Source organism: Solenopsis invicta, chromosome 6, assembly GCF_016802725.1.
Source record: "Solenopsis invicta isolate M01_SB chromosome 6, UNIL_Sinv_3.0, whole genome shotgun sequence".
In the NCBI taxonomy this organism is placed as follows: Eukaryota; Metazoa; Arthropoda; class Insecta; order Hymenoptera; family Formicidae; genus Solenopsis; species Solenopsis invicta.
The window spans coordinates 16,238,045-16,263,845 of NC_052669.1; the positions used below are offsets into that span (position 1 = coordinate 16,238,045).

The window sequence follows — 25,801 nt, forward strand, 5'->3', positions numbered from 1 at the left end:
AACAATTTTATCCATTTTTAAAAATCTGAAAAAATTCTCAAAAATACTTCAATACATGTAGAATATCGCATCATGAAGCAAATTTTGGGATCGCAATGGGATCCTCTCAAAAATAAATATTTTTACCAATACAAAATTATAATTTCAGCCAAAAGCTAGATAATATTAATTCTTATTGGCCAATTATTTAGTATTACGTAAACAATATATTTTTAACAAATAATTATTAAATAAAAAATAATTGTGAAGTCTGCGTTTTATATTATTTAGACTTTTTTATTTTTTTCTATGTTTTTTGGAAAAAAAGTTTCGTTCCTCATCAAAACTGAATTTTTTAAAAATTAATTGATCTTTGCTCGCAAGAATAATCGCATGATATTTTTATGTACCCGAAATAGTTTTCGCTAATGCGAATCTTGGTTCCAAAAATTGATTTGTTGTGATTTGTTTTTGAACTAAATAAATTATTATCTCTTTCATATTATTTTTAGCCCACAGATACAATGCCTCAGCATTGAGGAATTTACTTCCTTGCAAACTAGCTTTCCTTGCTAATCGTCTTAAATTTCCACCAACACCATCACAGGGACCTTTCCCATGTGCTGTAGTAGAGAAGTGCTATTCGGCCGTGATATCAAAAAAATCTTGCACATGGTAAAGCAAATTATAATTCTTAAATTATAATTATTAAATTAGAAATTGTTTTACTATGTGCGTGATTTTTTTGATATCACGGCCTAATAGCACTTTTTTACTACAACATATGGGAAAGGTGCCTATGATGGTATTGGAAGAAATTTAAGACGATTAGCAAAAAAAAAACTAGTTTGCAAGGAAGTGTATTCCTCAATGCTGAGGCATTGTATCTGTGGGCTAAAAATGATATAAAAGAGACAATAATTTTATTTAGTTCAAAAATAAATCACAATAAATTAAGTAAATTTTGGAACCAAGATTCGCATTAGCGAAAACTCTTCCGGGTACATAAAAATATCATGCGATTATTCTTGCAAGTAAAAATAAATTAATTTTAAAAAATTTCAGTTTTGATGAGGAATAAGACTTTATTCCAAAAAAACATAGAAAAAAATAAATCTGAATAATATAAAAAGCAGACTTCACAACAATTTTTTATTTTATAGTTATTTGTTAAAAATATATTATTTACGTAAATACTAAATACTAAATAATTGGTCAATAAAAAATGATATTACCCAGCTTTAGGTTAAAATTATAATTTTGTATTGATAAAAATATTTATTTTTAAGAGGATCCCATTACGATCCCAAAATTTACTTTACAATGCAATATTCTACAAGTATTAAAGTATTTTTGAGATTTTTTTCAGATATTTAAAAATGAATAAAATTGTTCATTATTTAATTTGAAACTAAAAAATTAATTTTTTCGTTACTATTAAATTTTTCTCACTAAAATTAATATCTTTATCTAAATGTACGGAAAAAATCCTAAAAAAATCATGTCTCTGAAATTTTTTGTAATTTTAGCTACAAATGTTAAAAAAAACTTTTTTTTTATTTAAACGGTAGCCTTCAACATCTTTGATGCAAAGCATGTAACACATTTTTTTTTATCATTAACTTTACATATACAATACGTTTTATCATTAACGTACATATACAATACTAACATGTTTTCATTATCATTAAAAAAATCCCAAACAGTTTATTTTTAGGTGGACTTTTTTCACGTGGAGAATGCCCCATATATGTGTTTACCTAATCTATCAGTTATGCACACGTATTAGTATAAAGTATTCACAGGTCATCACGAGGGATCCAGTTCACCACTGCTTCACTCCATACAACTCTACAAACTTCACGTTTAACTTTTCGATTTTGCAAGTTTTCGTTATATCATCGGCCATTAGCAAATTAATCAAGTTACTTAATCGGCATTAAAAGTTTCTCAAAGTACAGGTTTCAAGCTTTAATTTCGTTTTTGAATTATCCTTGTATTATAAATATTTCCGGTTTTACAAGCGTTTAAAGTTTGGTTTTTTTTCTAATTTCTAATTTACCACTTTTTTTGCTGGGCAGAGTATTTAAAAAAGATTTACGAGACCTTTTGTTAATAAATAATGTTGCCAAATGTATTTTGGAATGTGACAAAGTAAAAGGTGAAAATTTATGAGCACCTATTTACATTTTATTCAGTACCTTTAGTTAATAATCAGTATTTCATATTGAACTTAAGGATTCATCAAAATGTCGTTTAACATTAAACAAGGATAAAATAATACCTCTAATATTTTTGAATATCGCCCTGATATAAAATGATAATTGATTTAACGAAGAAATACGATGTGAAAATCTCGATAGTGCTTATGTTACCAGTAGCTTCTATACACACACGCGCGCGCGCGCGCGCGCACACACGCACACAGGCACACACAACAAAAAATAGGGAACACTTTCCAAATATCAAAAATTAACTAAAACTATATTTATTGAAAATCCCATCTCAACCGCTAATTTTATATCATAAAAATAAGCATTCTTCATGTTGCAAAATTAACATTAAATTATGGATCCAAACCAATCGAACATTTTTATTATAAAAATGATTATTTAGCTTAAATTCCTTTTTTCAGTTTTGTATAATAATTTTTAATAAAGTTATTATTTTTCAAAAAATACCCTACATTTATTGTAACTTTGTTCATATATTGCCAAAATTATATAATCGTATACTAGAAAGTTGAAACTAAGTAAAATTACGGTTGAAAATCATCTCATTACGGTGTATGCTTTAGTAGAAGCGTAAAACGCGAATGATCTCACGTTGGCTAGTGAGGAACAAAAAATTACAATGGCTAGTAAGTGTTAATATTAAAAATAATCTCAATAAGGTCAAGCTTGTGTAAGTAAATAACAATGAGGATAGACCATTAGGCTTTAAACAAGCAGTTAATATTAAAAAATATATATTTTAAATGTTAAAGTAAGCATTGAAACATTAAAGAAACGTTTTTTCAAATGTTGAAATTAAAGTTTTTTAAACGTAAAAATAAATTTTTTTCTTTAAAGTAAAAGAGGGAATTTAACTTTATTTTTAAGACTTAATAAAAATTTTTAAATGGTTTTTAAATATTGAAAAAAATATTTTTAAAAACATTGTTTGTTGAATGAAATGATTTATTATGCGTGTATATATATATATATATATATATATATATATATATATATATATATATATTTATGTATATGTATATATTTATGTATATGTGTACATTAGAAAATATGTAGATTTTTTTATAATGAGATTGAACGAGCAATACGCTGCGCCGCCAATAACCGCGGCAATATGTTGTTTTTCGTAATTAAAAAATTTCACTGGATATAATAAAAGAACAACATTATGATATTTTTGAACTATGTGTATTTGAACGAAATGATAATAAAATAAAGTTTTAAAGGTGAGTCTCGAAAATTTGGCTTTGAAATAAAAATAAATAAGATATTTTAGCAGTACTGTAAATTTAATACTTAGCACAAATACATCTGTATAATAATTCAAATTAGTTTAAATATCCTAATTTGAATATTTTAGATACTGTGTTGATTTAAATAATTTAACAAACGTTCAAATGTTTTCAAAATATTTTCGAAAAATATTCCAATTTGTTAAAAAAGTATGAGAAATTTTATAGAAATGTTAAAACATTTATATAAAATTTTATAAAAAGTTATATAAAAAATTTTCATAAATTTTTTATCTCACAATTTTCAAATTTTTAATTTCTCACCTCACCTTGGTTTACAATGACGATCATTCAGCTTAAAAGGTCTTAAATGAATAATTTCTATAATGACACATTTAATTAAAGAGTAAAAAAGAAAATTATTGGTAGACATGAAAAAGAATGTTCCATATATTCATATAAGTAAATTGTAAGTAGAAAATGACGTAGAATGCAGGAACTGCTCCCTCACCACATTCACCTGTGTTCTCTGAAGCTCGTCATTCGCCCCACTCGTCTGTGATCGTGTTGCGCGCGCGTTTCAGTCGTCGTTTATCGGTCAGGCCGGTAAAGTGTGGTGGTCCGCTGGAGAGTGCGATGCGAACCTAGTCGCCACCCCAGTATCCCGTAAAGAGCGTTGTACAGTGCATTACGAGTATTATTACGGCCTGTTCTTCTTTACAAGTGTGAAGATCCGTTCCAGTTTAAACGAGTATCCTCTCAAACACGAACGCTAAGAGATAGAAAAAGGAGAGAGAGAAGTGAAATATGGCTGAGAAAATGTACTACCCCAATTCGGAGCTCGTAAGGGAGGCGCACTGCAGTAGCATGGAACAGTACAAGTGGATGCATGAAAAGTGAGTAGGTGCAATTTATACCGTATGTGTACACGAGAGAGCTGTCATCGTGTGTCGTTCGGAAATAAGTCAGGGTATCGAATTGAAAATTGAAGTGCACCTCACTGATGCAAAAACCTTACAAAATACGAAAGAAGAATTACAAATAGTGAATAGGCGATACAGATGCAAGTCGTGATAAAAAGGCTTAAATTTCTTTAGCTCATTTAGGTTGTATTAAAATCAATGGCAAATCAACGACAAATGGCAAAGAGACGGGTCACAAGTCGATATGAGATGACTTAAAGGGGATGTTTACTTACGATCGATACAAAAGGGCTTTTGCACTTATAAAACCGTATCGGGCGCTAAACGAATCAAATGGCGTTTCATGGATTGATCTCGGGTCTCATAATTCGAACGTTCTATAAATAGCACAAACAGAAGCGCGATATCGATCCCGTAGGGATGGAACAAATTTCTCTGCGGAGAAAAGAGCGCACCTTCACAGTCAGCTAGAAATGTAGAAATTACCGCAGTTACTCTTCCTTCATCTTTTCCTTTTTTCTACAATCGTTTATTTCACGATTGCAGTACGATATTTCGGAAAACGATTCGAGTAAACTCTCTGATTGAGAACTAATCTCTTTCTTTTTTTTTCTTTTCCGTATGAAGATATATAGTTTTCGTATAGATTTGCGATATGTTTATTTCACCCGTAATGTATGCGATCGGAGGGGGACTGCGAACTTGTCCAATTAATGCGGAAGCGGCAATAATAACGCGCACAATTCGCGAGTGCACCGAACGTGCATAAATTTGTAAATAAAGTAGAATGAAGACTCGCGTTACGTAAGACAGACTAAGGGAATCGATTCGTTAAACACGAGTCTACTAGCTTTTATTACAATGAGGACGTTTAAGTGTTTTAGTAGAAAATGTGACTGTAGAGTCGTAACTAAAGCCAGGACAATAGGCGCACAGGTCTAGAATAAAGAAAAATTTTGAAATGAAACTGATAAAAAATTGTTAATTATAAAATATAAAAATATAAAAATTTTTAATTTTGTCACTCATGCTCTTAAGTTTGAAGTCTCGACACTAACAAAAACATTAAAACTGTACTTGATATTTTACAGACACTTTGAATTAATCTTATTTGAATACCCGTATTACTCTCTAAATATTTTTCTCTTCCCGTTCCTATTACTTAATTTGTGTAAGAGAAATTTTTGCAAAATTAATTAAGTTTATTATAATAATTAATTAATGTTCATTAAGAATTATTTAAGATTCAGTATTGAATAAGAACGATTAATTAATTTTTCCATAATATTAACTGAATATTATATAATATCATTAACAATATTAATTATGATGATATAATCAATAAATTTGCTGAAATAAAATCCAGAAAAGTGCAATTAAGATAATTATTTTTATTTATATACATTAAAACAGGCAAATATTTTACTTCTCTTGTACATAAAAATTATTTTAAACAATTATTATATCGTATTTGTTTTATCATTACCTTTAACAAACAAATTAAGGAGCTCTCAAAAATAAAATAAAATTTTATTTTTGAGAGCTCTTTATGTTACTGTATACGTATTTATAAATATCAATATATAAATAATTATAGCATTGATCTTGCAACGATATGTGAAAAGCATATGACGATAAGATATTTGAATTGACATGAATTCGTTTCTCTTTTTGCTTCAGATCTATAAAGGAGCCGGCACAGTTCTGGGGTGAAATCGCCAAGCAATTTTATTGGGAAACGCCAGCGACAGAAGACAAGTTTTTCTCGTATAATTTCGATCTAAGCAAAGGTGACATTTTCATCAAATGGATGGAAGGAGCGTCAACAAATATAAGTTTCAATCTACTCGATAAGAACGTAAAAAGCGGAAATGGCGATAAAATTGCGTTTTACTGGTGAGAGATCTGGCAGTTAATAATTATACAAGTTAATCGAATTTCGAAACGCAAAACCGAATTGCAACACCTCGCTTAATTTGAACTTACGATAGACAATCTGATCTCGAGATAACGGCATGCTGGAGTGAACATCGCGCCACGTCGTGCTGCGTCGCGCCGCGCCGCGTCGCGTCGCATCGCGTCATTCATTTCCATGCCTTCGAATAGTAGATGCAAGTCATTCGAACGTCGAGTCTGCGTCGCTTACGCAAAATGGAATTTTTCATTGCTATTGTCGCAATACGATAATCATCTTGTTCGTTATTGTTTCTAATTTCTTTCTCTGTTAATGCACTTATTATTACTGCTCTTAACAGCGAAACTTGTCTCCAGCGCGAAAATCTCTTATAAACTCGGTATGCATCTGCAAAAGATGCGAGGCACAAGTAATATAAGTTTCGCGATATCACGCTTCATACATATTTAATTTCCGGTCTATCTACGTATGCTGGATTATAACCGTTCCCCATTGATTACCATCGAGAATGATAGAATAAAAACGTTAGATTAATATTGTACATCGCATTTCGGAGAATACAAGTTTTCGGAATATTTCTCGATTGGCAACAGTTTTAAGATGATGCAATTTTATATCGCGCACGCGACGTTGAAATGATTGAGTCGCGATCGTTGTGGACGATGCCCATCTATATGTCGAAAAATTCGACATATGGCCTACACCTGCGTCTCCATTGGCCAGCAAGGCATCGCGCGCGATCGCGTCATTCGTTGCGTCAGCTTCGCGCGTAAGCCCACGCCAGTGAGTAGCGCGACGATTTGATCACGCGATTTACATTGAAAATTTTTGCTGCAATTTTGCCACATCTCAAGGATTATTTGATGCAGATATCCGAGATATCTAAGCGAAGTCATCTTTTGAGTCTATGAATATGGACGTGCGTAAGTATTGGAGTAAATATATGGGCCAAACTTTAAAGACAATCTTGGATCTTCGCTCACCTCACTTGATCGATGATAAAAGCAGTATTGAGACAAAAAGAAAGTATAGAGAGGTCTGGTGAAAATATAATAAAAATGCATTCAAGTTGAAATTCAAATGTAGAGCATAAATGTATAAAACAATATATTAGTCATACGTGTATGATATGAATCAATACCATCTAGCCCTGAGTTTAGAGAGGAAATCGAGAAACGAAGGCTGTTTTTACATGCGAACTGAGCGCCCTTCATGTAACGCATAGCCTCGCTCAAGGATAATATCTGCACGAGAGACTAAGATTTAATTGATCTTACGTTCGTGCGCGGAAGACCCTATACAGCACCGATTGTTAAGTTTTTAGAAAGGTTCTAATTTTTCATATTTTATGTCCAAAAATTCTGAAAGAATTCTATAAAATCTCGTATAAGATGTTTAAAAAAAAAAACATTTTTAAAATTTATCATATGCAATAAATTTGAAAACACACCAGAAGCAGAATAAAAACTCATCATGACACCAAAATAACATCAAAATGACTTCAAAATAATTATAAAGAACCATATTACAGCATATAACAATTGTAGTAACATTACGAAAAATATTTCATTGCAATCCAGTAAGCAAAGTCATATCAAAAGATATCTTAATATGATGTCTCTATCGCCAAAAAAACGTCAGTGAAATGTTATTTGATATCATCTTTGTTAGGAAGATTGCAATATTGCAAAGATGGTAAAATGTTCGCATGTGTTGCAAATGTTGCCAAATGTGTATTATTTAAGCTATTTTTTATTATATTTCGCACTTCGTGCTGTTTTGGATGCAATCCAAGTTCGAAATTATAGTTTGATATTTCAGTTATCTATTATTACATGTTAAACTTTTCAGTAATAACAATTAACTTGTTATAAGTTTTTCTATAACATGCTCCAAAAGGAAATTTAGAAAACCGGTTGTCTAAAACGTTTAAAGCGCTGTGGTCTCTTGGATCGTATCATCTTCGAAAATATCGAAATAAAGTTATTTAATTAATAATTTATTGAAAAAGTGATCAAATATTCAATAATTAATTAATAACAATAAAAGTTAAAAACACTGAAAACTGGCTAGAATTTATTTTTTGTAATTGGTATACTTTTAATCACAACAATTACTATTACAGTTATATTATATACCATTATCACTTATTAATCTTGCATTATTGTTATATCTTTACAGTAAACTTCGTAGTGATACAAATTAAACACAATTAATAAAAATATCAAATTCATTTTTATAATAATTTTAAATATACACTCAACAGTAAAATTAAAGGATCACCTATTCTGACTCCGAAAAATAGATGTAATTCAAAAGAGTGTAATTTTGCCAAAAATAATCGTAAAAAAATGTTAAAAAAAGTATTTTAAAGCTTGATATCTCTAGTTTTGAAATTGATAAGTCATTAAATGATTTATAGATTATTTACAAAGTTAAGCGAATTTAAATGGAGCTGCGTCAAATCTCAAAATTTTTTACAAACTTTGCAAAGCTCCATGACGTGAAATAAAAATTACACAAATGCGATTTACAGAATTGAAAAGCGTGAATCTTTACCTTTAACTTGTGTGTCTTACCTTTTACTTGATGAGCGTTATACAATTTCTTTTTACTAAATTATGCAACACTGAAGCAAAAATAGTCTTTTTTGTTTCAATGTTTATTCATTGAATAATTCAATGAATAAAAATCGTATAACGTTCAACAAATATGAAAATTGAAGATAAATATTTACGTTTTTGAACGCTGCAAACTGCATTTGCGTGCGATTTTTAATTCATGTCAAATAAACTTGCAAAATTTATAATAAATTTTGCTGCATCTTTATTTGTATCCGTACGAGGTGTGTTCAAAAAGTATCGCGAATTTTGAATTTTCGCGGGTTACGTATATTCGAATTTCGATCTTTTTGTGGCGTTATGTTGGTACTCATGTCTCTCACTTATGCCGACAAGCTCGGCCATTTTGAATGTTCACTTAATTGTTGACAGCTGCTTTGCTTGCACGTGTTTTGGATCGTCTTCGATTTTTACCTATTCAAAAAATTGGATCAAAGAACCTGTATCAAATTTTGTGTGAAAAACGAAATTAAGTGCGCGGATGCATTCCGAATGTTGACTGTGGCATACGGAGAAGCTACCTTGGATCGAAGCAACGTTTATCGGTGGTACAAAATGTTCTCAGAAGGCTGAGAAGATGTGAACGACGAAGAGCGTGCCGGACGCCCGAGCACTTCAACAACAGACGAAAAAATTAATGAAGTGGAGAAAATGGTATTGGCCAATCGTCGAATCACCGTTAGAGAAGTTGCTGAGGACCTAAACATATCGATTGGCTCGTGCCATTCGATTTTTATCAATGATTTGGGCATGAGACGGGTCGCCGCGAAATTCGTACCAAAATTGCTCAATTGCGACCAAAAACAGCATCGCATGAACATTGCTAATGAGATGTTGGACTCTGTCCGCGACGACCCAAATTTGCTCCAGAGGGTCATAACTGGTGACGAATCGTGGGTTTATGGTTATGACGTGGAAACCAAAGCTCAATCATCTCAATGGAAGCTGCCGCACGAACCAAGACCGAAAAAAGCGCGCCAAGTTCGGTCGAATGTGAAAGTTTTGCTGACAGTTTTCTTCGATTGCAGGGGCGTGGTGCATCATGAGTTCTTGCCACAGGGTAGAACGGTCAATAAGGAATATTACCTGCAAGTTATGCGCAATTTGCGCGAAGCAATCCGCCAGAAACGCCCGGATTTGTGGAAGAACAAAAATTGGCTTTTGCACCACGATAACGCCCCTGCTCACACATCGTTGCTTGTGCGCGACTTTTTGGCCAAAAACAACACACTAATGATGCCGCAGCCACCGTATTCCCCAGATCTGGCCCCCTGTGACTTTTTCTTGTTCCCTAAACTGAAGAGGCCCATGAAAGGACGACGTTACGCTACGCTTGACGAGATAAAGACGGCATCGAAGGAGGAGCTGAACAAGATAAAAAAAAATGATTTTTTGAAGTGCTTCGAAGATTGGAAAAACCGTTGGCACAAGTGTATAATATCTCATGGGGATTACTTTGAAGGGGACAAAATAGATATTCATGAATAAATAAATAATTTTTGAAAAAACACAAAATTCGCGATACTTTTTGAACACACCTCGTATAGCTCCGTAAAAGATCAGTATATGTTTTCAAAATTGATATTAAAAGTATGTAGAAACATTAAGCTGTAAAATACGTTTTGAAATATTTGATTTATCATTTTTGTTGATTTATCATATTAAACTCTTTTGAAGAGTAACTGTAGGTGATCCTTTAATTTTGCTATTGAACGTTCACTTAACCTTTGCTAAAGTCGATATTTGAACCTTGTTAAAAAAAACTATAAAATGATTTTCCAGGGCTCATTTTAAAGGACGAAATCTTTCGATTATTTAAGTTGATTTTTTTCAAAGATTTTTTTACACTAAGAAATAAAGAAAGAAGTTCAAGAAAAATTTTTAAAAATTAAAAATTTGCAAAATAAAAAATTTTTTATAAATGCAATAAAACATTAAATATATCGTGGATTGTTTCTTAATTAATAAGTCTTTTTAAATGGTTTTTTAAATTTTTGGCTTCATGTGAATTTGAGAATGGCAAAAAATTTGCAACTTCCTAAATTTGTTTAAATTTGGAAAATTTTTAATTTTTTAAAATCTTTCTTGAATTTCTTACTTTATTTCCTAGTGTAAAAAAATCTCCGAGAAAATTCAATTTAAATAATCGAAAGGTTTCGTACGTTAAAATGAGCCCAGGAAAATCGTTTTACAAATTTTTTTTACAAAGTTTAAATATCGACTTCAACAAAGATTGGGTAAGTGTTCGATTGCAAAATTAAAGGATCACCTCACAGTTATTTTTCCAAAGAAAGTATAACATGATAAATCAACAAAAATAATAAATCAAATGTTTCAAAACGCGTTTTACAGCTTAATGTTTCTACATACTTTAAATATTGACTTTGAAAATACACTGATCTTTTACGGAGCTACACGGATACAAATATAGATGCCGCAATTTCTCACAAATTTTGCGAATTTATTTGACGTGAATTAAAAATCGCACGCAAATGCAGTTTACAGTGTTTGGAAGCATGAATCTTTATCTTCAATTTGTGTACTTGTTGAGCATTGTATGATTTTTACCGAATTATTCAACATTAAAAAAAGTAACCATTTTTGTTTCCGTGCTGAATAATTTAGTGAAAAAAAAAATTGTAAAATGCTCAACAAATACGCAAATTAAAGGTAAAGATCCGCGATTTCAAATACTGTAAACTGCATTTGTGTGCGATTTTTATTTCACGCTGTACAACTTGGCAAAATTTTAATAAAATTTTGACATTTGTCGAATTTTTTCATAAACTTTGCAAAGATGCACGGGATATGAAATAAAAATTCCACAAAAATGTTTACAGTATTCAAGAGCGTGAATCTTTAATTTTAATTTGCATACTTGTTGAGCGTTATACGATTTTTATTCTCTGAATTATTCAACATTGAAGCAAAAAAAACCATATTTTGATATATCGTGCATATATAGTGCACTGAAGTGTTGCATAACTCAGTACCTTGGCTTATTACTTTCCGCGCAATTCAAATGATGATTGTTTGTGGACTGTGGACTGCGTGTACATTGGTGAGATAAGGGGAATAGCGTTAGTTGAAAATTGGCTTAAATGTGCATCTTTACTGTGCCCTGTTTTAAAATACTAATAGTATGCAAAAAAACAGAATAAAACTTGTTAAAGTTTGTTTATAATACTTATTACTTGTTTACTTTTTATTTTTATTATTAAATGTTATTATATGAAATAAAAATGTAAAATGTTGAATAGTTATGCTTTAGAAAACCGGTACACATTCAACACTTTCCCATACTAGTCCACGAATTTTGTATAGAAATATTTATTATTAAAAGAAAGCAGTTTAATTATTCATAATATCTAGCATATTTATGTACTGTTATATATATATATATATATATATATATATATATGCGTTTTTTATGCAAAATATATGTAAAAAGCACTATACATATATATGCAACAAATATCTAAATATGTTCTTATAAAAACTTGTTCTTCACATTATTAATGTTTATTTATGCCAATACATTAATGTTATTCATCTCTGAAACTGAGTAAATACATTTTTATATGTGCTCATTATTTTACTTATACTGATACAATTAATATAATTAACACAGTTATTTTAGAAAGTTATTTTTTATACTTACAATATCAGAAATTTTATAAACTTAAATAGTTTAAATTATAATTTCTGAAGTAAAATATTTTACAAATTGTAATTTAAATTATAGTAAATAACGTTTCTATACTACAAGATGATGAATATTTACGTAACTTGCTTTATAGATCAACTTTAAATCTCACGTTTTTATTCTTACATATTCTAGGTATATTGGACAAACATTTCAACAGCATATCTATCAAATAATGAATATTCTGGTTATAAAGAAACACAGTTTTTATAACATAAAATGCATAAAATTGTTTAATATATATGAAATATGTGTACTTATGCACAAAATATGCAAGTGATAAAATATGTGCACTTAATATGTGCATAAAATATGGAAATATATACAATATGTACAAATAAACATGGATTTTTAAAATGCTTTTCCAATAAGACAAATTTCTATTTTGGCCTTACTTTTTAATCTGCTTTCTTAAAAATGCAATTGCATAAGAATCCGATGTGTAAATATTATAATGCAATATTTGTAGTAATATTACAATGTAATACATTTTGATGTTTCTGATATTTTATTTGCCATTATGTTAACATTTTGACACATAATTTCTAAATATATTACATGTCTCTGAATTTTGACATTCAATAATTAAAAACTCATCACTCTTAAAATACATCTTATTTATTTTTGTTTTCAAACTCAATTTTGGAAGAAATTATTTCATTAAAATATGAAAATTTTCAAAATGGTACTCGTCTTTTATTCCATTTTGTGTGATTTTTTCATTACGAAAAGTATAAGGGGATACGCACAAGGAAAACGCATCCACATGGCTATATCTCTATCAAAATTTAAAAAGGACTTTTTATACAAGATATTGATGGTGATGGAAAATGGGTATTATATTCTATGACAATCTGAAGAGGCGAAAATCGTGGATTTACTTGGGTAAACTAACGACCGGTAGTGCAAACCAGACTTTCACACAAAAAAATGTTGCTGTGGTTTTTTTTTATGAGACCAGATTTATTGCTTCAACCATTTAATATGAGTTGCTCAAACCTGATAAACTGTCCCTTTGAATATTACCAGCAGCAATTGATTAGATTGAATGACACACTTGAAGAAAAAAGACCTTTTACTGGTGTTGGAAGGAAGAAGGTAATTTTGCTTCAATGAACGATTGCACACGGCGAAAACAACTTTGGAAATCATCTCCGATATGAGCTGGGAAATTTGCTCTCACATGGCGTATTCCCCAGAATTCGTCCCTTCAGATTACTATCTTTACCAATCTATGCAACATCATTTAATTCATTCCCACCTCAAGTCTTCCAAAGAGGTCAATAAAAGCATCAACAAATTTATCAACTCAAAACCACCATTATTCTTCCAAAGCGAATATCGTCAGTTACACGAAAAATGGCAGAAGTGTATAGAAAATAATGAAAACTATTTTGAAGATTGAATGATGATTTGTTTTTATGTAAATAAACATATTTTCATTAAAAAAGTCAAGAATTAAGTTGTACACCTAATAAATTGTCATTTATCAGAAAGATGACAATTATTTCCAATAATTTGCTGCGAATAATTTTCTATAAAGCCCTGCGCACAATAAAGGAATATTAAATATTAGGAATAGTTATTTAAATTTTAGAATTAATTTCCTCAATAAACAGTAGATAAATAATCAATTTTGTTGTATTTTGTACATACGATACATTTCGTCTTACCTTTTATTCGTATTTGTTGTACAATGCGAAGCATTAATTTATGCGGTTAAACAAATAAGTCTAGCATATACAGTATATGCTAGACTTGTTTGTTTACCCGCGCGAATTAATGCTTTGCACTGTACTTTACATTTAGTATTCATTGAGAAAACCGATTCTAAAATTTTAATTTCTATTTTTAATATTTAATATTCCTCTATTGTGCGCAGGGCGTAAGGTATCTTATCACTTAAATTATTTTTTAAAGTCATTGTTGAAAATTTTGTGCATATATCGAATTAAAAAAAATCCATTATTAATTCTTCAAAGACAAAGAATTAAAACCAGAAAATTTTTATAATGCTGTCTTTGAATCTACCTTATGTGACTTTTTTTAATTATGAGCAGTAGAACTCTCTGTTTCCGTCTCCATCTAATGTCAGTAACGCGTCCTGCTTATGAGTGAAGTGTAGTATACATTATTTCTCACAATATTTTTGAAACATTGCTACAACTGCTACAAGTTCCGTTCTGTATGAGATTTGAAAAAAAGTGATTGGAAATTATTCCGAGTAAAGCAAATGAAACAATTATGCTTCAAACAATGTTAATTAATATATAATGACAATGATATATAAACACCGTTTTATTAATAAAAACATGTGAAATTCATCATGTTTGACATTTACTTTGTTCCCCAAAAATATTAATAACTCTTTTGGGCCATAGACCAATTTTATCAGCTTGAATAATGTAATTATTTACCTTTATGTTAGTCATTAACAATTCACCTAATTGCTTAAATAAGGTTTCGACCAATGCAAAAAAACAAGACATATATTAAAAAAAAGAAATATCCTGTAGGCTGATTTTTCTGGAAAATATGCCTTAAAAATCAACGTTGATAGTGTAGAAAGTTTATCATAAAAAAATTCAATTTAACGAACCGGATGCATAGATTTCCGTTATCCGATCGAGCTGAAATTTCGCATAAATTATATTTTTGTAGACTAAAATTATTTTAGGACGTGTCACGTAAAAAAACATAAAAATAAAGTCCAATTTAATATATATAGGGTGTTTCATAAATCAGTCGTCATCGTTTTTGAGATATACTTCTGATGGAATGACAACAAAATGTCTCAGACAAAAGTTGCAGGGTTTACAAAGATCTGTTTGATGATATCAGTTTTATTTTGGGTGGCGTTGCCATGGTTAGGTTAAAGTCTTATTGATTTTTTTAAAATGGAACACTCTATTTTTGATTACAGAATATAATAGCTGATATCAATAAATTTTCGAAACACTATAATAAAGCTATTTTTCATTAAGTACTTTTCGAGTTATGAAGATTAAAAGTTTATAGTGCCGCCAGCATTAGCATTACTCAAGGTATATTGCGTGGAAATTGCCTGGTCGAATTTATACTTTTGTATGTATACATGTGTGTGGACATGTGCACGTGCATGTGTACAGTCTACAGCATTAACAAAAGTAGAGTAATTAGAAAGTATCATTAATACTTCTACATTTTTGTGAAAACGTCATTCATGTCTGTGTAGTAGATTGCCGCATTAAATTGTTGGCGGATAACAATTTGAGATGTCCTACACACACGTACACTTACACATATATTTAGTAAATTTTTTTATTAAACATACTTCAGAAATTATTTTTATTTATCATATTGATTACAGATTGCAAATATTAAATAAAAACGTATAAAAGTATGTTTACTAAAGTATCTATGTATATATCTACACTATAGTACATTTTATATAATTTTTATTGTAATATTGTATTTAAAATCCTTTGAATATGATATATTTAAATAATACTTTTAAAATACTTTAAATTTCTTAAGAAATAAAATTAAAGTATTTTAAAAATTATATTGAAATTTTTCAGAGGATTAAGGTCAGCATTCTTTAAAAATTTTAGCTATTTCAATAATTTTTGAATAATATTTTTAAAATGTTGCATATTTTTTCAGCTACGTTTCAGCAAAGGAGGATGTTAAAAAAGACCATTTTTTGCTCTGAACCGACACCTAAGTCATTTATTGAAAACTATTAATGGGACCCCTAAAAACAAAAAATAATAATTTGTCCACCAGGTCCAAGGAACTTATGAAAAATTAGCATTTATTATTGATTGCTGAAGTAGTCATGTGAGTGTTTTTTAAACTTTATACTATTAAACTAAAATTAATTGCATATTTGCGTGTTAAAAAAAGTGTAGTAAATGTAACGCAAGCAGAATAAGAACGTTTATAATTCTGCTTGACATTATTGTTTTTATGATGTGATAGCCAAATTCTATTAATGTTTTTATATTTAGTATTCAAAAATACATCAAAAATGACTATATTTATTCATTGGAGAGATATCGTATCGAGCAATAATAATGATGATACACGCATACCTAATATTTTTCCTATCAACTATCTAGGAAACAAAAAATTGTAGCAAAATGAAACAAAATTTTAAAGCTAAAAATTCACACTTTTGCGTGTCGCAGATGAAATTTAGGAAAAAATTCTATTGGGAGTGCTACAACACCACGAAAACCTTCAAAATCGTCATTTTTTTACCTCTTCGAGTTTATTTTTCTCAAAATAGTGACGTAATAGCCAAATTCTGACAACGGAATTGTGTTCAACACGCAAAAATCTTTAAAAATCACTTAGTTTCATTACATCTATAGCAAAAAAAATCTTTATTTTCGCAGACTAGTGTTAGTTAAAAACTTCGGAAATTTTCAAACATCCTGTATATTATGCGAATCAAAATCTCATACCCTTTACATTTACTATTAATCTTTTTTAGCACACAATTAATTTTATTTTAATAGTTTGAAGCTTAAAAACACTCACATGACTACTTCAGCGATCAATAATAAATATTAATTTTTCACTTCCTTGGATCTAGTGGACAAATAATTATTAGAGAAGAGGGTATTATGGTTACTGTCAATAATATGGTTAACCCTATTATCTCCGTTATTAGGTCATGTATTCTAATAATTGCTTATGAAGTTGTTCGTTTAGTAACCCGCCGTTTTTTAGTGACACTAATATGGCAATACATAATAACTGACAATTGTTATAAGGCATTTTTACCTTTGAGCACTTTTAAATTTTTTCAAGGTACACTTTTAGTCTTTAATTACACATACTTCTTTATTATTCTTAAACTTGTGTGTATTATCACACGAATGTACATATACTCGAGTACTTTTTTTTAACTTTTTATTCGGTTATTTAACTTTTTATTCGGTTATACACACTTCGAGTTATACAAAGTTAAAGCAATAACCTGGAATTTTATTAATATGGTTTTGTAAGTAAAATTTTTATATAAAAGTATTTCTTCGATAAATCAAATCGATTATCATTCTAGAGGGCAGTGTCTAGAAATTTCACCAATTATGCAGTGCATTAGATTTTCATAAATCACGTCCTAAATAATAAATATTTTATTATTTTTAATTTTGAATCTGTCCAACAACACTTTGACGAATGTAATTGTTTAAGTTTCAATACAAAATATTAATTATAAGAAAGATTATTCAACAAAATGGGTACTTTTTTCTTCTTTATTTTCTGCTTTTAGAAGGGATAGTTATAAACAGTTTCTAATAAATAACTTTAGTGTTTGTTCAAAACAAAAAAATGGCCTTTTTTTTAAATTATCCTTTTTACACAATATCAAGTACAAGAATCGTGGACATTTTGTTATTCCAGAACTATTAGAAATGCTGCAAACGTATTTTGCAACTTTTAGAAAATGTTATATTTTTCAGTTGAAATATTTCAGAAATACCGCTGAAACAGTGCTATATAAGATGAAAGACGAGATATTAAAGAATACAATTTTGCGATTGATATTGTTAAAATAAATACATAAATAAAATAATAAGTCGTATCGATGTTATGTTTTTTATCTATTGACACATCTTACCATATGAAAAAAGTTACGCGTAATCATGTTATTACGACACTATTTCCTGTGCTTCGTTCAATAGCGACCAGTATTATCAAAAAGCTTTGTTTTATCAGTTGATCGATTTGTCCATTTTTTTCCAAATTATTCGTGATTTTATTATTTGTGATATTATGATTAGGCTCAAACTTGATAAGTTTCTGACCTTTCGTAATGTAGTCTATTCAACGATAATTCTCAATGAGTCATGTTATGCTTATTGACGCAAGATATTTTAAACGAAATATATGTGCCAAGTATAAAGATATACTGTAATATGATTCGATCACGTTTTAAGCATGATCTCTCTCGAACTTATATTGCTTAAGTAATGTCGTTTGAAAATTTTTTAGATTATTTAACTTATGATACGTGTATTAAAATTAAAGAAAAATGAAATGATGACAAATAGTAACGTAAATAGAGAAGAAGAGGGTATTATGGCTACTGTCGACAAAATATGGCTACCCCTATTATTTCGGTTATTAGATAACATATTTTAACAATTGCTTATGGAGTTATTCGTTTAGTAGCTCACCGTTTTTTAGTGACGCTAATATGCTAATACATAATGACTGACAATTATTATAAGACATTTTTACTTTTAAGTAAACTTCTAAACTTTTTCAAAGTACACTTTTAAACTTTAATTACATACACTTCCTCATTATTCTTAAACTTGAGTGTAATATCACACAAAGGTATATACACTACAGTGATTTTTTGTTACATAACTTTTTATTCGGTCATTTACATTTCAAGTTATACAAAGTTAAAACAATAATATGGAATTTTTTTAATATGGTTTTTTAATAGAAATTTTTATATCGAAATATTTCTTCGATAAATCAATCGTCATTGTAAAGAGCGATGTTTAAAAACATTAGAGACATCATTTTATGCTTGTTGTTTAATGTTAAACAGAGATAAAATGATATTTTTGATGAGAAATTTCTAATGGTATTTCTAAAACTTCTGAACGCAGGAAAATTCTAAATTAAGAAGATTCTAAACAATGGAAAATTAAAAATATATAATTTTGTAACAAGGTACTGTGTTTCTTTTAAACTAAACTAATTTTTTTTAATTATTTTTATAGATAGCCGTATTACAACCACTTTTTTTCTTCCACCGATTGTTCAGTGCATTAGAATTTTGCATTAGATCAGTGCATTAGATAAATCATGCCTAAATAATAAATATTTCATGGTTTTGAGTCTGGAATCTGTCAAACAACACTCTGTAATCGTTTAAGTTTCAATAGAAAATATTAATTATAAACAAAGTTGTTCAATAAAATGAAAATGGGTGCCATATTACCCTCATCTTCTCTATTGTTAAATTTATAGTGTCGAATTGTATCCAATTTGAGTTACTTTTTAATTATTCGTGTGTCGTCATTACTTTTACTTAAACTGCATTCGCTTTGACACTCTCAACACTTCTATTAATTGTCTTTCTTTACTATATGATAAACAATAAGAATGAAATTATGTTCAAAGCGCTGTGAGCGCTAAAGCCACTATGTACCGTTTGTACATTTCAACTGGACAAAAGTATTTTTTTTTGCATTCAAATACATAACATTATTCTTTAACTTTATAATTATTTATGTTATACACACACACACACACACACACACACACACACACACACACACACACACACACACACAGAGGGTGTCCTTTTATAAGTCGCCACCCCCCTTTAGATCTTGTAAACTAACAGAGATAGACCTAATAAATATAACATCAAATTAAATGATTTGAACTAAACTTTATTGTGAGTACAGCGGTTACTTACAGAAATCATCTATGTTAAAGAACGAAGAGACATGCACAACTTTTGCATGGTAAAGTGAATATTTTTATACGATAAAAGTTGTAGCGTTTTTTCTAATGAATACAATGATGTATGATTTATCAAAATTATTTTACAAATTATAAAAGTTATGTCGGTTTAAAGTTTTGCGACTAACACCATTTCAGTGTCATCCCTGCGGTGTGGCTAACTTCCGACTCCCGTTTTGGAGATTGACGTGTAACATGTTGATATTTGATTATACATAGACAACATAGAGGAGATGAAAAGGAACAAAAAGTCTTATATCATTTTGCGATATTCGCTATAATTATCGAATTATAAAATAAAACGTATGAGTCAATATGCGGTGACGCCGCGCCTGTTAAGTATAAACGTATATTTACACAGGCGCGTCGTGCACGACACCCACATGTACACATGCAAACATAAATATAGTAAGTAAGGCACGCACTCGCACACACATGTGCGAGTGTATACATGTGTTAACGAGAGTGGACGATGGACGAGTAGCGCGACGCGATTAAAACAAAAGATGAGTCTCGGTCAATTCAAGGAATTTGCACCTCGGGATTGCTTGTTACCAGGCAGACATGCGTCTCGGGATTCCCTGTCGCCAAGCGCACGTCTTTTCATTAAAAATAATTGCAATCCAATATCAGTTTTTTGTCCCGAATCCGCGTCGCAGATTCATTACGTCCTCGATCGCAGAGCTGAGTAGACGAGTCAAAATCAATCACTGATTAAGACGCGGAATAGTCGCGTAATCGCGTCGCATCGCTCCACGGCGTCGTCCTCGTAAACTCAGGGCGGCTGCCCCTTAACGCTGCCGAGACTGAAAAAACGCGTTATTATAAAGACGTGTACGCGAGTGATTTTCCGCAATCGAGAAAGAGACACGCTCACAAATTTTGTATTCACAATTCCGCGACTCAAGGCAGTGGCTCCACGGCGATGTCCTCACGGGCTCAGGGTTACTGCCTCTCGCGTTGTCGCGGTGAATACGTCCTTCTGGACACACGCGTGCTCATCCAATCGTTGTCGTTTCGCAGTACGTGGTGAATACACGTGTGAATTAATTTGATTGAACTGTGCAATTATAAATAAAACATTTAAAGAAATACAGTGTGTGAAATTTAAGTATTTCTCACTGAACATTTTTGGTGCCTCCTGTGAGGTATCGCGGACTCTGAGTTGCGATACCAAGTGTAAACAAGATATCCAAGTGATTGGCGGATTCATACGACGAGTTGCAGTGTCCTCAGAGAAGTCAATCTTTGACAGACGAGTACGACGAGTACGGCGTTGGCGTGCTGGCTCACACTAGCGGAGGAGTTCGGCCCGGGAGCAGAGAGCATTGAGTATTTACACGTAAAGTGAGTCATTCGATTTCAATTTATTTCGACCGCAACGATGTCTGATAGAATTAAATTCCTCTTGCAAAAACGAACTTCACTGAAGTCTCAGATTACAAATCTATCGAGTATCCTCGACAAAGGTGCATTTGACAGTGCTGCATTAAAGCTCCGAATCGCCCGTTTAACGGACTTGTTTCACGCGTTTGAAGAGTATAATGACGAGCTCGCGATGTTGGATCCGAGTGATATTCATCGAGACGAGTATTTAAATATTCAAAATCGGTATTATGATCTCGCGGCTAGAATCGGAAACATCGTGAACGTTGCGAATACTTCGGATGCCGGTACATTGAATCATGAATCTCAAAGTGACAGCGCAGATTCCATAGCTATTACGAAAAAACGGCGAATCAAATTGCCTCAGGCGCCTCTGCCCACTTTCGATGGTAAATTTGAAAGTTGGCTGTCATTTAAAAATGCGTTTCGTAGCATGATCGGCGGTCAAACAGATTTGACAGACATCGACAAATTACATTATTTGAGATCAGCATTAACGGGAGAAGCTGCTAATAAAGTAAAAATACTCGAAATAGACGGAATAAGTTACGCGAAGGCATGGGAGTTATTGGAGCGGTCGTATGAAGTTAAACGAATTTTAGTTCAACGCATTTATCACTCATTGTAAATTTACCAGTATTAGATAAAGAAACTACAATCGGCTTATCTAAATTGGCGGATGAAACTCAACAACATCTCGCTTCGTTGTCCGCGTTAGGCGTATCGGTCGGATCCGAAATGATTGTATACTTGCTTGAGAGTAAATTGCCGAAAGGTACATTGAATAAGTGGGAGACGACGCTAGACCGAGACGAACTCCCGACTTTGGATCAATTGTACGAATTTATATATAAAACCGCGGTTTGTGCATCAAGGCGCGAAAGAACGAAATTATGCGAATCAGATAAAAGCACGGCCGAGCCCCCGATAAAAAGAAAGCGAATACACCCGTTGAATCGAGCGTTCGTAGTCAACTCGGTGCGTAATTGTGTAGCATGTAAAATTAAACGACACCCGCTATACATGTGCGATGCGTTCAAGCAATTGCCTGTGCCGAAGCGCATAGAAACAGTGAAGAATGCGAAGTTGTGTTACAATTGCCTTCGATCTCATCGCGACAGTCCGTGCAAATTTTCTAACTGTACAATCTGTCAAAAACGACACAACTCGCTTCTCCACCTTGACAAATTATCAAAGCCAGTCAAAACAATCGCATCTAGTACCGAGACGTCTAATGACAAGACCGATTGACTAACCGATACGACGAACAATAGAGTCACGAGTTTGGCCACGATTTCTCGTGCAATTGTACCGCAATTATTAACGAGTGCTGTAGTTTATATCTGCGGCCGCGAAAACAATTTAATTAAATGTCGAGCTCTTTTAGACACGTGTGCCACTGCAAATTTTATATCTGAGTCTTTCGTTAAATACTTGGGCATCCCGGTGATGGCACATTCTTTATCCATCGGTGCAATAGATAGCCTGAATACGGAATCAAAGGGCCTTGTGCATGTGACTATACAATCAATGCGAAACAGTTTTTCCAAAAATTGACATGCTTAACGATACCAGCTATCGTGGACTTAATTCCCTCGGAGGTCTTTCCGCGAGATTTGATAAAGATTCCTCCCAATATCAAATTAGCAGATCCTGATTTTCATATACCACGTACAGTCGATTTGTTGATCGGTTCGGGCGCGACTTTGTCTATGCTTTCCGTTGGTCGAATTAATTTATTAGTTTATTAACCCGAAGGGGACGATTTATATTTGCAAAAGACGCGTCTCGGATGGGTGGTCGCCGGGGGAGCGTCTTGGCAAGCTCCTTCGAAATTTGCATGTTACTTAACAAGTTTAGAAACCCAATTAACAAAATTTTGGACAATCGAAGAAATCGCGGAGGATAAATTAAACTCCGAAGAGGAAATCGAATGCGAAGCACATTTTGTAAAGACTGTTTCTCGCGATAATACAGGACGGTACACAGTTAGTTTACCATTTCGCAGGACAAATCAACGTATTGGTGAATCGCGAACATTGGCACTTAATCGTTTAACAGCATTAGAACGCAAATTCAACGCGAACTCGGCATTCCGAGAGGAGTATACGCGAGTAATTGAAGAACACGTGAAGTTAGGGCATATCTCGTTAATAAAAGAGTTTAGCAATGACGGATACTGTATGCCTCACCATGCCGTAATTAAAGAAACCAGCAGCACTACTAAATTGCGAGTAGTGTTTGACGCGTCGGCGAAATCAAAGAACGGCGTGTCATTAAATGACGTATTAATGGTCGGACCAACAATTCAAGATAAATTATTTTCGCACTTAATTCGATTCCGTACATATAGATACGTCATTACCGCAGACATCGAAAAGATGTATTTGCAAGTATTATTACATGAAAATGATCGGCGTTATCAACGGATTCTTTGGCGTAAAAACGATAACGTGGAAACGTATCAAATTAATAAACTTGCATTTGGTGTATCGTCTTCGCCATTTCTTGCTATTCGTGTCCTTCAAAAACTCGCTGACGATGAAGCGCACGCATTCCCTACCGCCGCGCGAGTGATTAAATCTCATTTATACGTGGATGATTTGTTATCCGGAGCCGACAGCATCGAGGAAGCGCGAATAATTAGAGACAAAGTAATCGCGTTGCTTGCTCGAGGCGGGTTTTCTATTCGGCAATGGGCTTCGAATGATAAGCGTATTATCGATGATCTGGCGACCAGTGCATTACACGCAAGGTTTACGTTCGATGAAGGTCGATTTTTTAAAACATTGGGAATAGCGTGGAGTACAGATGGCAATAAATTACATTATTCAATAAATTCAATTAAAGTTACAGAAAAAATAACTAAACGAAAAATACTTTCGGAAATCGCGAAAATATACAATCCATTAGGTTTATTAGGCCCCGTGATATTATATGCAAAGAAACTTATGCAAGATGTATGGCGATGTAAATTACATTGGGACGAATCCGTTCCACAAAACATCTATACCGATTGGGCAGAATTTGCTAAACAACTAAACTTAATCAATAAAGTATCTTTCGAACGCAAATTATTTGGAGAAGACTATGAGGAAATGCAAATACACGGATTTTGCGACGCGAGTAACGTCGGTTACGGGGCGTGTTTGTATGTACACCCAAGGACTTTGATTCTGTCCATGGGGAAATTTTTCAAACTGAAAAGTCGCTATCTTTCTACATACTTACAGTTCATGATTAATGTAACGACTAGAGCTTATTGGTCGTTACGTTAATCATGAACTGTAAGTATGTAGAAAGATAGCGACTTCTCAGTTTGGAAAATTTCCCCATGGACAGAATCAAAGTCCTTGGGTGTACGGACGCGCGGAAAAAACAAAAATATAGTTACGAGATTATTGTGCGCCAAGTCTCGGGTCGCGCCGGTGAAAACCGTTACGATACCGCGGCTCGAATTATGCGGCGCATTGTTGTTAGCGCGATTATATCGTGAAGTAAGTAAAGCATTGAACATTGTCCCTGCCAAAATGATTTGTTGGTGCGATTCAACGATTGTGTTGCATTGGATAGGAACACAGTCTTACTTACTCAAAACGTATGTGGCAAATCGAGTCGCAGAAATACAGGAATTCGTCGGTTCTCACGTATGGCGGCACGTTCGGTCCGAGGACAACCCCGCGGACGCGATTTCGAGAGGTCAATTGCCGCGCGCGTTTATACAAAATAAAATGTGGTCTTCCGGGCCTTCGTGGTTAATCAAGAATGAGATCAAGTGGCCAAACGAAGTCACACAAACAATCGAAATATCGGAACTAAAAAAGAACATCTGTTTAACAACAAAATTAAACGATTTCAGTTTGCTAAATAAATATTCATCCTATTACAGATTATGTAGAATTGTAGCGTATTGCCTTTGTTTTCGGATTACTAAGGAATATTCCGGTCCACTACACGCAAAAGAATTAGACGAGGCCGAAATTCGAATATTAAGGGGCCTACAGATTAGCCGGTTTGCTGACGAAATCGCAAAATTAAAAAATAAAAATTTAAGCCATACAAGTAGAATTGCAAATTTAAATCCATTTCTAGACAACGCCGGTCTAATCAGAGTCGGAGGACGACTTCAAGTTTCAAATATGTCCTTTACACAAAAACACCAAATTTTACTCCCAAGTCGACATCATTTGACCGATAGTATCATTCGCGAAACGCATGAAAAATATCATCATCCCGGCATATTAACAACATTACACCTCGTTCGTCAGAAATTTTGGGTACTTGACGGTAGGAATCAGGTACGCAAAATTATACGTTCTT

The 25,801-nt window shown here is 32.1% G+C and overlaps 1 protein-coding gene across 4 annotated transcripts in view; it reads left to right on the top strand.

The window, feature by feature from the left end:
• The first annotated feature begins 4,006 nt into the window (after positions 1 to 4,006).
• Positions 4,007 to 25,801, top strand: part of LOC105199849 (acetyl-coenzyme A synthetase) — a 52,817-nt gene continuing 31,022 nt past the window's right edge. For 2 of the 4 annotated variants that reach the window (XM_039451110.1, XM_039451109.1), the window contains exons 1-2: positions 4,008 to 4,341; positions 6,049 to 6,264. In XM_039451110.1, the coding sequence (XP_039307044.1) occupies positions 4,253 to 4,341; positions 6,049 to 6,264 (305 nt within the window). In that variant the 5' untranslated portion in view covers positions 4,008 to 4,252. Of the gene's footprint in view, positions 4,342 to 6,048; positions 6,265 to 25,801 lie in introns of all 4 variants that reach the window. The other 2 variants (XM_039451108.1, XM_039451107.1) reach the window with 2 other exon arrangements.